General features: G+C 38.8%; 1 protein-coding gene across 2 annotated transcripts in view; it reads left to right on the top strand.

Annotated features, from left to right (window-relative positions):
- The window catches only part of TMEM200A (transmembrane protein 200A), a 59,703-nt gene extending 48,618 nt beyond the window's left edge, over nucleotides 1–11,085 (top strand). The window contains exons 2-3 of one of the 2 annotated variants that reach the window (XM_063290745.1): nucleotides 729–848; nucleotides 9,209–11,085. In XM_063290745.1, coding sequence (XP_063146815.1) covers nucleotides 9,225–10,703 — 1,479 coding nt within the window. In that variant the 5' untranslated portion in view covers nucleotides 729–848; nucleotides 9,209–9,224 and the 3' untranslated portion in view covers nucleotides 10,704–11,085. Of the gene's footprint in view, nucleotides 1–672; nucleotides 849–9,208 lie in introns of those variants that run through there. The other variant, XM_063290754.1, reaches the window with a different exon arrangement.
- Nucleotides 11,086–13,788: the final 2,703 nt, after the last annotated feature.

The raw sequence follows: 13,788 nt of genomic DNA, 5'->3' as shown, positions 1-13,788 counted from the left end.
TTTAGAAGGAGAAACAAAAGGGAAAAATCTTGAGATGGGAAGGGTTAAATAGCAGCCAAATAGGAAGTCTATGGTAAGATGTGCATTTGACCTTTAATTTTGTTTACACTGTTGTAATAATATTCACGTCCATATTCCTAAATAGCTTGGAATTATACAGGGTGTGTATCTTTTGACACTGGTGTTCCTGCTTGGGAAGAGAGCAATTATAATTGCCTTTAAGCTACCGTATTGTGCTGTTATTCTCTTTGCCTCTTTGCCCCTCCTCAGCTGATTTGTTATGAATGCTGTAGCTCTTGAGGCTTGAAGTGCTTTGTGAGCTGCCATTTTTAGAGTAAGAGAAAAGCAATTATGCTCTTTGCAGAATAAAAGGCAGGTGGGTCTTCAGGAACAGCTTTTGCTAACCTTATTTAAGGAAGATGAATGTGGTGTTTTGATTACTCTAACTTGCTTTTGAAGGCATGATGGATGAAAAAGTGTCCTCAGCCCTTGGGTACTAATTCCTACCCCCACTTCCACTTTTATTTTGTGGTTGTGGTTTTTGTAGTGGTAAAAGCGTAACTACCAGATTGGGATGTGGACATCAGGACTGAAAAAAAATATATGAATATATATATTCAAAATAGAAAAGAGTGTCATGATTTAAGGAGCTTAGGGCAATCTATGGGACAGCTTGTGCTTCATACCAAATGGTTGTCCTTTTGTTTTTATTCATGTTCCATTTGCAGATAACTGCTGGATAGTGATGAGCGGTTGTCTACAGGCAACAAGATGTGATTGCCACCACAGATGGTTCTGAAGAGAAAAGATGTTTGAAAGGACAGTCTTTTAATAGTTCCTGTGTGGGGGTAGGTACATCAAGAGTGAGGGTGGCAGAAGTTAGCAAGTAGAAAGGGAACAGCAGCGGCTTGTCAGGTTTGAAAAAGGTAATGTTCCACATGCCTGAGTTAAAAGAGAGAAGGTGCCATGGGTCAGGTTTCTATGGCTTGGTCTCCTTGGACGTATTTTCTACCTGCCCTAGCAACAGGGTAGTGCTGTCATCAACAGCCAGGGAAGGGCTTCTTAGCAGAATGTTCAGCTGAAGTTTGCTCATCTAATGTATCATCTGGTCACTCAGTTACAAGTGCTCAAGCCTTTTAGTTATCTTACACTTTAAGTGGGCAAAGAGGAATTCTTCTTTCAGGGCAGACATTCCTAGTAAGATTCCTTACTATGACAATTTTTGTGCTGAACATGAGGAGAGTCACACATTCCTTGCTTCCCTAACCTGCTCTTAAAGTATTTCTGATGCAATATTTTACTGTATTTGTATTTTCTGCCCATTGTGTGTGCCTTCAAGTCAGTGTTGGCTCTGGGTGACTGCTAGTTTTCTTGGCAAGATATGCAGAAGTGGTTTGCCACTGCCTTCTTCCTAGGGCTAAGAGGAGTGTGACTGGCCCAAGGTCAACAGGTTGTTTTGTGCCTAATGAGTGACTGGAACTCATGGTCTCCCTGTTACACTCTAAAATTAAAATTAACAAAACAGAAGAAAATTAGGAGAAATAGTTAATATTTAAATACAAGAGAACTAGAATACATTAGAATAATTCTGGGCAATTGACTCTGCTGGCTGGGCACAAGGGAAATATAGAGCCACAACTTCTCTTGACCCTGTTGAGATAGTCCAACATGCAGAGAAAAGAGGGGGGTAAAATAATATTACACAATTCTTTCAATGCAAGTCCCTTTTTCCCACAAGAAAAGAAAAACATAGGCTGCTATCCCAAGATTCATGAACAGAAATCTTTTTCAGTAGATGCAAAAAAAAGGGAGGAGGAGAAGAAAGTTGTTCCTTTTCAGGAACTTCTTTCTGCTAATGAATTTTGGGAACCAAACCATCACTTCCTTTTCATCTATACTGGCCCTTGCTTTACTTAACTTGATATTGTATGCAAAATATGCATAGTCCTTATTTTTTAAAAAAGTGAGTCTTGAGAACATGCCTGCATTAACTCTGGGTTTGACCAAAGCCACAGAGATAATATGAAGCAATATAAAATCTCAGAAAGCAAATTGGAATCCTGTCATTGCGTACAGCTCAAGTTATAGTTTGTCTTGTGTTCAATTGATAGAGAAAGAGTGAGAGAAATAAGGGTCACAGAGAAAGTTGACTTTCATAAAACAGAAAAAGGTTCATCCCAGAAGAGATAATAAGTTCTGATTCTGTTTTATAGATCTACTGGGGCTTCATTTTTCATTCTCATATTCTTTTATCTTTGTGAACTTGGACTGGAAACCATAGCTGATGGAGAGTGAGAGAGAAATGTGTTGTATACATTGTAAAATAGCCCCCTCCCCCATGCTCCCTTTTAAGCAGTGCAGTTTCTAATCAGATAGCCTCCTACTGAGATTATTGATGGTAATGCAAAGCTTGAAGAACTTTCTTGAAGACCAAATACAGTGTGAAAAAGCATCACTAACTATTATTTAGGACTTAACAGTTTTTGAAGAAAAATGGCCTCTGAAGGGTGGTTAATAGTGTGTTTAGAAATGCTGTCTAAAGGTCTTGTTGACTGAGCCTGTTGGTTAGCTTTATCCTCTTGACATCTGTAGTGTTAGATGGAAACTTGTGGACCAGTTTTTTTCATATAAACCCTCCAGGACTATCTGGGGAAATATTACAGACTAACCACCAGGCTTTATTCATGCAGAGAGATAGATATGAGAATAAGAAATTCCATATTGGGCGTAGATATATTGGAGTTGAGGTAATGTGATCATAATCGACTGAAAAGAGATGGATACCCTCATGCAAAGTGTTAAGGCTGGCCCATGAAAGTTGGTCTCTGATGAACCAAGTTTGCTTCCCCAGTATTGGCATGGGTGTGCTCATTGTTTCTAATGTACAGTCATGAGAAAAAGTAAGTACACCCTCTTTGAGTTCTATGGTTTTACGTATCAGGACATAATAAAAATCATCTGGTCCTTAGCAGGTCTTAAAATTAGGTAAAGGTAACCTCAGATGAATAACAACACATGACATATTACAGTGTCATTACTTATTTTTACAAAAATAAAGCCAAATGAAGAAGCCGTGTGTGAAAAAGTAAGTACAGCCTATGATTCAATAGCTTGTAGAATCACCTTTAGCAGCAATAACTTGAAGTAATTGTTTTCTGTATGACTTATCGGTTCCTTACATCGTTGTGGATGAATTTTGGCCCACTCTTCTTTACAACGTTGCTTCAGTTCATTGAGGTTTGCAGGCATTTGTTTATGCACAGCTCTCTTAGGGTCCCACCACAGCATTTCAGTCGGGTTGAGGTCTGGACTTTGACTGGGCCATTGCAACACCTTGATTCTTTTCTTTTTCAGCCATTCCATTGTGGATTTGCTGGTGTGCTTGGGATCATTGTCCTGTCGCATGACCCAATTTCGGCCAAGCTTTAGCTGTCAGACAGATGGCCTCACATTTGACTCTAGAATACTTTGGTATACAGAGGAGTCCATGGTTGACTCAATGAGTGCAAGGTGCCCAGGTCCTGTGGCTGCAAAACAAGCCCAAATCATCACCCCTCCACCACCGTGCTTGACAGTTGGTATGGGATGTTTGTGCTGATATGCTGTGTTTGGTTTTCGCCAAACATGGTGCTGTGCATTATGGCCAAACATCTCCACTTTGGTCTCATCTGTCCAAAGGACATTGTTCCAGAAGTCTTGTGATTTGTTCAGATGCAACTTTGCAAACCTAAGCCGTACTGCCATGTTCTTTTTAAAGAGAAGAGGCTTTCTCCTGGCAACCCTTCCAAACAAACCATACTTGTACAGTCTTCTTCTAATTGTACTGTCATGAACTTTGACAGTTAACATGCTAACTGAGGCCTGCAGAGTCTGAGATGTAACTCCTGGATTTTTTGCAATTTCTCTGAGCATTGCACAGTCTGACCTTGGGATGAATTTGCTGGGACGTCCACTCCTGGAAAGATTATCCACTTGTGAATAAGTGTCCTCACTGTAGAATGATGGACTTTAAATTGTGTGGAAATGGCCTTTATAACCCTTCCCAGACTGATGGGCAGCAACAATTGCTTCTCTAAGATCATTGCTGATGTTTTTACACTTTGGCATTGTATTAACAACACCTGAATGCTCGAGACCAGCACACCCCTAAAACTTTGGCTTTTATAGAGGACACGCTTGCTGATGATCAATTAATCAAGGGCATTTGATTAGCAGCACCTGGCTGCTACTTAACCTCTTAATACCTTTGGAAGCAGTAAGGATGTACTTACTTTTTCACACATGGCTTCTCCATTTTGACTTTATTTTTGTAAAATAAATAATGACACGGTGTAATATGTATTGTTGTTCATCTGAGGTTGTCTTTACCTAATTTTAAGACCTGCTAAGGACCAGATGATTTTTATTATGGCCTGATACATAAAACCATAGAATTCAAAGAGGGTGTACTTACTTTTTCCCACGACTGTATTCCTTACAGTTTTTAACATATCATCATCCCCTGGTTGTGAAACATAGGTTCCTCTGGTACTTCTAAAGTAGCCAGATCAAGTAACTCTGGAAATTCTGACTTTTGATTTCACAAATGTGCTCAGTTCATGTAATGGTGCAAGGATGCATGGAAACCCCAATAAATGGACTAAACCAAAGAACTAAGTCATGTTGAAAGTGGCACCATGATAGTTTGAGTGCTTGCCACAGTAAATGCATAAAAAGAATTAGATAATTTCAAACACACAGGAAATAATTATTGTTCTTTCCATAGCACCATCAATGTACATGGCAGTTTACAGGGAAATAAAAGCAAAAATCAGATTTCCAACATGAGCAGCTTATAAATTAAATATAACTGGGAAATGGACTAAGGAGGAAGATATCAGAGAAAAAGGACAGGAAACAAAAAATGATGTTCAATCAATGTTCTTACATGTAACTGGACTTGGTTTAAGGCAGACATGTGAAATAAGGCTGTCACTGTAATAGCTTTCCTCAACTTACTATCTTCCAGTTAAAAACAATAACTTCACCATCTCCTTCCTTCCTTCCTTCCTTCCTTCCTTCCTTCCTTCCTTCCTTCCTTCCTTCCTTCCTTCCTTCCTTCCTTCCTTGGTACCACTACACACTACAAAGAAAGATATGTTATGGAATCATAGCATTCTTTTTTCTTTTTCCTGCCCTACTTCATTGACCACTCTGCCCAACTCAGGATCCTCATACCATCCTGGACAAATGGCTGTCCAATGTTTTTTTGAAAATGTCCACTGATGGAGCACCCATAACCTTAGGAGACAAGTTGTTCCATTGCTTAATAGCTTTCATGGACAGGAAATTCCTCCTTATTTCAAGTTTGGGTCTCTCACTGTAGAGCTTCCACCCGCTGGTTCTTGTCTTACCCTCGGGTGCTCTGGAAAATAAATCCACACTATCCTCCCTGTGACATCTGTTCATGTATTGAAAGACTGCTACCACATCTCCCCATAGCCTTCTCTTTTTTAGGCTAAACATACCTAGTTTCTTCACTCTTCATAGGATTTAGCCTCCAAGCTCCTTGCAGCCCTTGGTCTGGATACATGAGAATCCAGGCTTACTTATGGCTTGCACTTGGAGAATTGTAGTCCCAGTTTCTATTTCCCATAACCACTGGGCTGATACCATACAAATTTACCCTATATCAAGGCTTCCTGTGCCTTCAGTACACATGGACTTTAGTCCTTGCTGGCTGGCTGGAGACAAAAGCAAATTCAGAATGTACATTGGATGACCTAACCAGGTGTCTTTCAGGTGAATAATTCAGTACTTGTTTAGCATAAGACTGTGTCATAGGGGAATTCAATCAGAGATGCACATTAATATAGACTTTGGTCTATGTTTTGGCATGACAGGGTCATATCTGAGCTGTAGAAATCCAGGTGACCATGAAATGGCTGCAAAGACATATAGAAAACTCTTAGCTCTTTGCTGCCATCTATTGGTTGTCCAGGTTTCTGCAGACTAGATCTGGGAATGACTTGTCCAAAGAAAAGGCACAGGAAAAGGGATGGAAGGACTGGACTTGTTAAAATCACATGTCTTAGGAGCATAAGGAACAGCATGTCAAGCTACTTGTCTATCTAACCCAGTGCTGAATACACTGACTGGCAGCATCTCTCTAAGTTTTGAGGCAGGATTTTCCAGCCATACCTGAGCTGCCAGGTCTTCTGCAGGTAAAGTGTGTGGCCTGCCATTAAGCTGTTTTCCTTTTCTAGTGTCCCTGATCATTTGTCACCATTCTTACTTATGTATACATGTGTGGATTGTAATCAGTACTGACATGTAGTGGTACCACCTAAAGTGTGAATTCGCTTGAATATGTATGCAACGCTAGGATTGTTTGTGCCACCCTTAGCTCTGTTTTTAGTCTCAGTAAATCTGTAGCAGGTATGCCAAGTTCTGATTTTGTGCCCCTGCTGTGAGGCTGGCCAACGGCAGTATACCTACTTTTTCTTCTTGTGCTACTGCTGTCATGGCAACCTGCTGTACCAGGCCTACCAAGAGGTCTGTAGGCTCTGTGTTGGTGTTCTCTTGTTGCTAAGCATCTGCAGTGCTTGCTCCAGGCAGCATTAGCTTTTTCTTAAAAGTCCTTTGAGCAGCAACCTGCTATTCACTTCACAGAATCCAGTCCATCTTTCGAATTCACTGATCTACTGCTGCTTTGTACTTCATGTAATAAATGTCTGTGCAAGGAAGAGAGATAGTTTCAAGTTTTACAAAAGTTGTTTCAGCATAGAAATCTTGTCTTCATGCTTCCCTGCAAATTGGGTTGCTCCTATGTTCATTTTTCACTCTCCTCAATATAAATCATTGAAGCATACTTTCATTTCAATCTACTATATCAGCCCTACACCATCTGACATGCATTTAGCTTTAATGGCTAAATCTTCTTTGCTGTTTAAAAGGATAAAGTTAGTGCAATTTAAAATGGTTGCTTCCTCACTGCTTATTTCCTCGCAGTGGAATCATTTTTACAAAGAAATGAAACTTAAGATTCTTCAGTGTTGTTTTCTGCCTTTTTCAGGCTTGATTTGTACCAATATTGCTCTTAAACTTCATGCAATATCAACTTGTCCCACGCGGATTTCCAAAATACTGTTATTGTTTTTCCTTCCAACTAGCCCTTTAATTAGAGGTATCTTTTTGCTTTTTTCTTTAAAGTAGCTTCTGCTTCTTGGTTCTGATTCTTAATTGGATTAATTAGCCACTGTGTCCTGGAATTGCATGGCACTCCTAAGTCAGTTCTTAATAAGTTTCTGTTCCTTGCTGGGCGAGAAGGGCAGGCTTTAATTACTTGTGCAAATAATCCCTGAAGAGAAAAAAACATCCATTGATTTTGCACCTCTGTTACACCTATGCAGTCCCATCTCAGTTAATAACTTCTTAATACATTCAGCAAGGAGAGCCACATCCAATGCTCTAATTCTCCAGAATACACTTGGGTAATATACATCAGCCTTCCTCCATTTGGGGACTCCAGATACGCCGGTTTACACAAGTCAAAAATCCTTTAATTGCTTAGGAACATTTTTTTAATGTTTGAAGGACAAAATATTTTCTTTAATGATATGCAGTGGCATCTGTAGCATGACACCAGTGTCACACAAGCTCTGTCCCTTTTGTATGCATGTAACAGCATCACATGCACTATTGGGGGGCGGGTGGATCCTGTTCACCCTAACCCTAATCATACACAGAACAGGCAGGCTTTCTTCTACATACTCCTTACTTCCTGTGCCACTTTTTCTCAACCCCTCCTGTCTTCACCACCTCCTATTACCACTTCTCTCACACATGTTCTGTTTTGTGTTGTGATACATGTCCAACTACCCTGAATTCCTACCTGCATTCTCAAGCACGATATGACAGACGTTTTTACTCTGGGGTACCTAGCTGAGTTGCTTTATTATAGTTTAATGGTCTTAGTCAGATGTGTACATGCATGCTACTCTCCTACTTCAAAAGCACATTTTGTACATGATGCACCCATGTGAGTGTCACAGCTTGACTATCTCCATGTAGCTCCGTTAGTTGCTATGCATACCTGATTGTATACAGCTGAAGCTGGAAGATGGTTTCAGGGTGTAAACAGACAACAATTTCCATCTGGTTTATCTACTCCAGATTTTAGAAATGCAGACCATTACTATAACTCTCCATTTCTTGTATATAGAATACCATATATTCCCTCATTTCCAAATTTTTTTTAAAAAGCTAGTAACGAGTTAATATCATTACGAATACACTTATTGCTATTACAAATCAGGTTTTAAATCAGAGCAGAGTTCTATACCTGTTCATCCTGCCTATATGAAATAGAGACTTCATAGTGGTTGTCCAATGCTCATGAAAAATTGATGCCCTAACTTTAAGTAGCACAATGTCTAGGTTAATGGAATCTATCATGCAGATGCTGTTGTATAACACAAATTGAAAGATAAAAATGTTTTGATTTCACTCTAAAATACATTTGTTCTGATGCATCAAAGGCAATCTTTACTTAGAAATAAAAATAGAATGCCATGGTGTTGGAAGAAAGGCTGCCCACACTTAACACCTGTGTCATATTCATAGTGAACAAATAAAGTTGATGGGTATGATCCCATGAGACGTGTATTTAAAAATGCAACTACTGAATCTAGGTTTTACTCTTTCCCCCCCAGACATTTGGTGAATTCACAGTTCCAACCATCGGTTAGGCACATGAGATCCTTGTATGAAGCAGCGCCTGCAGTGTATGGTCCTGCATAGAAAGATCTTGTGATCCAGTATGTTGATGACTTGAGTCGTATGAAATAACCAAGTAATAACATCACAGTTCCATTCAAGACTGGCATCTAAAGGTCCATATTCTTCTCTGTTACTGATTTTTCTAGATAAGGGATTTTACTACTGAACAGACATTTCATTATTACGGGCATTCTAGTTGCTTCTTTGCTCTGCTGAAAATCCATGTATTGATTTACAACTGAAATGATTTTTTTATAATTACGTAAGGCAGCTGCGGAATATATTCAGCATATATTATGAAGAACACAGTGCTTTGTATTATGAAGAGTTCTTAGCGTACTAAATTACAGGTTAGAGTTACAGAGTTTTAAAGGGATAGTACTGAATGCTTCATATTTAGTGCCTGTTGTAACTTTCTGGAGTCTTTTGTTTTTGTTTTCAATTCCAGATCAAAGTAGAAAATTATGATAGCTACCGGGGGAGTCATAACAGGACTGGCTGCCTTAAAAAGGCAAGATTCTGCCAGATCCCAGCATCACCTCAATCTCGCAACATCACCAGCTCCTGAAGAACAGAAACCAGTTAAGCGTCGACCGAGGACAGATGTGGTTGTAGTCCGAGGCAAAATCCGGCTGTATTCCCCATCGGGATTCTTCCTTGTCCTGGGAGTGCTGATTTCTTTCTTGGGAATTGCTATGGCCATTCTTGGTTACTGGCCTCAAAAAGACCCATTCCTAGAGCCTGAAGACAGCTTGTTGCTAAACGAGACTCAGGTAGTAGGAAAAGGAGATGGGTTTATAATGCGCTTCCTTGAGCAGCATTTACATTCTGATAAAATGAAAATGCTGGGGCCTTTCACTATGGGGATTGGAATATTTATTTTTATTTGTGCAAATGCCATGCTGCATGAAAACCGGGACAAGGAGACAAAAATCATACACATGAGGGACATCTATTCCACTGTAATTGACGTACATACTCTGAGAATCAGTGAGCAAAAGCAGCTGAATGGGGCCTACACAGGCTCAGCAGGAGAGAATGATATCAAGCATGGTGGAAACTCTTGTGCATCACGTCTGGCTGCAAATACAATTGCTCCTTTCTCAGGCTTTGCAAGCAACTTTCAAATGGTTAACAATGATGAAGAGGATGAAGTTGCTAAAAATGAGGCCAAGAAATCATCCACAAATCTTACGTCACCTTTGCTGATGGAACGCTCTGGTTCAGTCTTTGGCCTTTACCCTCACTCTGGAAAAGCAAAGGATGAAAGAAGCAGTGGCTCTCTAAAGTGTGAAACAAAATCAATTGTGTCATCTTCCATTAATGCTTTCACGTTACCTGTAATTAAACTAAATAACTGTGTTATTGATGAGCCAATTATTGACAATATCACTGAGGATTCATCAAGGAGTAGAGACAGACCTAGAAATTTGTCCATGGACTCTTTAGCTCTTCCATTAATGAATACCAGTGATAGCTACAAACCTGCCAATGCTTTGATGCCACGCAACAATTTATATGGAGACTCTTCATTCAATCAGTTCAAATCTTCAATGACTCTTGGAGCCAGCACTGGACAGCTCTTATCACCTGGTGCAGCCAGAAAACAGTTTGGGTCCAACACTTCTTTGCATCTGTTGTCTGTACATTCAAAATCCCTAGATTTAGATAGGGGTCCTTCTACTCTCACTGTCCAAGTTGAACAAAGAAAACATCCAAGTTGGCCACGACTGGACCGGAATAACAGTAAAGGTTATATGAAACTAGAAAACAAGGAAGACCCTATGGACAGGCTTCTCGTACCATCAGCTCCAGCAAAGAAGGACTTTACTAATAAAGAAAAGCTTTTGATGATTTCCAGATCTCACAATAATTTGAGTTTTGAGCATGATGAATTTTTGAGTAACAATTTAAAGCGTGGAACTTCAGAAACAAGATTTTGATGGTTAGACAACCACAGTTAATATATTTGCCAGTATTTATTTTATAAAATAAACGTTCTGACCCACCCTTTCATTTATTTTTCAGTGCAACCTTGTTATTATTGAATATTTCTCTCTGGTTAAAATTGCCTTGTGTTTGCAAATATTTTTTCATCACTGCAATGCCAAAAGTTTAATATTAAGCAGCTTGTTCATGAAAACATGGCCCTGGCATAATGTTATTTGGATAGTGATTGCATTAGGTGGCAAGTGTATGGTAGATCAAGAATTGATAATGTCTTAATTTACAGCTACTATACCATACACTATCATTGTTCAGCATATCTGAGTGACCCAAATCCAAATTGCTTCCAAGTAATTTCTCCTTTGTTTCTACATAAGGATCTTTCGTTTCGTTTTGTTTTTCATAGTTAAAGGTACAGTTGAATAAGTTTCAGTGTTCAGAACCATCGGTGACTATAAGTTTAAGAATGGTATTTTTTGGCTCAGGATGGAAGCAGATGCAAAATCTGCAGTACCAGGGCCATATTTAGTATCATTTGTAGAATCAACAGAGATACTTGAGGTGCATTCAGAATACATTTCTGGATGTTTTTGCTTTGCCCACCCTTCTGTATCTAAAAGCTTTCATCTGCTATCAGAGAGATCCATCGTTTGCCTGGGTTGCGGCTGTTTAAACAACGAAAATCCAAATCTAGTTAGGCATGGAGAATTGCGTAGTTGATTGAATTTAGGCTGAATACTTTACAGACAGTGGACACAAGGCTATTCCTGTCCTGTAAAAGTCACTGAAATAATAGTCTTTCCCAACTGGATATGTTGGAATGCCAACCCAGCATTGAGAGTAATAGTTCTAACACAGCTGGAAGGCACAGGGTTGGGGAATGCTAAAATAAAGTGTATCATCCATCCAGTAACAGTTTCCACTTGTTTCCATAGGTTGTGCCCATTTTTCTTTTATATATAATGGAAGAATATTGATATAAGTGAAACAAGATTAGAAACTTGTGACTTCCTGGAAAATATTGGGGGGGAGAAGTATGCAAATTAAAAATGATAGTATATAAACGGAATCAACCTAATTCCAGTTTCATGACCGAAGGAGATCCGTTATTGGTGCAAGGATGTACAAACTAGATATTTTGTCATTCATTAACCAGGTTTGGGTGGAAGGAGAGTGAAACATTTTTTTTTATCTTTCTTTCCCAGAATTATTTCTGAAGCAGTCTGGCACAAAGGCCCTTGTACCTTTATTTGCCAGTTTATCTAGGAGCAATATCTGCTGTTCTCATAGAAATGACCTACCAGTTAGAGGGGTATTCACAAACTTTTTTTTTATCACTCCTATTTTCTGCTACAACCTCTCTCTCCACTCCATCCCAACCATCCACTGTCAGTCTGTTTACTGAAGAAAGGCAGGCTTTAACCAGGGGATCAGCAACCTAGAGCAAGCTGGTTGGAGATGATAGGAGCTCATCATCAGGAGGGCTATATATGACTTTAACTCCATAGAAGGGAATTTGCCTGTAGGGTTCATCTAATTTTACATTTTAAAAGTGTTAATAGTACTTTTCATTTTGTAATACAAAAAGTTTAAAGTAACAGCACACACATACACACACACACACAAACACAAAACCTTTGCAATTATTTACCTGAAATTTTGGTAGGCTTCATGTCTTAAGAAGTGTTTACTCTGTCTAGAAATTTCACCCCATTCCATTAAGAAACATAAAGTTCTGGCTGTTCATGATTTCCATTGGAAGATTATAGGTTAAGATTCTTAAAAATCTTTCTTCAAATTTGTCCAAGTTGCATACTGTTGCCTCAGTCCAAGATTAAGTCTGCTTTTTATTTCAAAATAGCTTAATACCTGACCTGAATCCTATGGCTGGTTCACTGTTATTTCTGTAATACAGACACCCTATGCAAATGTTCCTGGAAAAAATGAGAAGACAGTAAATGCAAATGGAATTTTTAAATAACAGAGCATTGGTGTCCTGCTGCCCAGTGTATTTTAATATGAATTGAAAAAGAAATTCCTCATGCCTACCACCATTCAGTACAAAGCTCCTGTGGACTGCGCATTTCTTTACTGTAACACAACTTATTGCAATGATAAATCTAATTGTGAAATGCCACAAAGACAGAAATACTGATTGACACTGAAAATTATTGTTAAATTAGTAAGGTGAATTTGTTTATTAGAAATAATCCACACACCTCTCTAAGGAGCCTTCTTCAATCTGGTGCTCTGCAGATGTCAACTCTTTTCTCAGCCAGCATGTCAAAGTCCATGATATCTGAGAATTAGCAGCCCAAGATATTTGAGTGGCATCAAGCTGAAGAAGGTCACCCTGGAGCCTATTCTTGCTAAATAGACAATAGTCCATCCTTGTTTGAGGTTTTGCCTACAAGATCACAGTATTAATCGGTTAGAAGATGTCGGACTTAACTTAAGTAACTCAGGAATTGATTTAATAGCTTCTCCCAAAATAAAGAGTTATATGTCAAAATGCTGTACTTTAGTTGACTATGAAAGGTATTTTTTCTATAATTGTTCAGCTCTGTATTCCAATAATAAACTCTTTTTTGTGACAAAAGCATTACTTGCCCAGTGAATTGAGGCATAGTGTTACTAGAATTTTAAGCCTAACTATTGTAACAGAGTTGGCTCAATATTTTGCTATGAAGCTTTTAATAAATTTCTGGTCAGTGTTATTAATACATTTACTATTTTTTTAAATAAAAACCAAACATATGACTCTGCATGTATGGTAAAGTGTGTTTCCTTAGTATTCAGTAGTTCTGCTATTATATCAATAGAGGGAAAGACTAGCTCATTCTTCCCACTAGGCTAGTCTTGGAAGTTGAAAAATCTGCTGAAAGTGACGTTTATCCCAAATACAAAATTCTACATCAGACAAAGGAAGGCCCAACAAGTATGTTGTGTTTTTACTGAATTCTCCCAACACCAGGTAATATTTTTGAACATGACTGAAAACTTTTGTAAGCTTCATCCCAATCTTCTTTTATCTTTATTCTATTTAAAAAGCAAAATAAAACCTTTATTTAGCTTTTCACA

The sequence above is a fragment of the Candoia aspera genome, chromosome 1, assembly GCF_035149785.1.
Source record: "Candoia aspera isolate rCanAsp1 chromosome 1, rCanAsp1.hap2, whole genome shotgun sequence".
Taxonomy (NCBI): domain Eukaryota; kingdom Metazoa; phylum Chordata; class Lepidosauria; order Squamata; family Boidae; genus Candoia; species Candoia aspera.
Note: the sequence above shows the minus strand (reverse complement) of the source record. Positions and strands in the feature narration are given on the sequence as shown.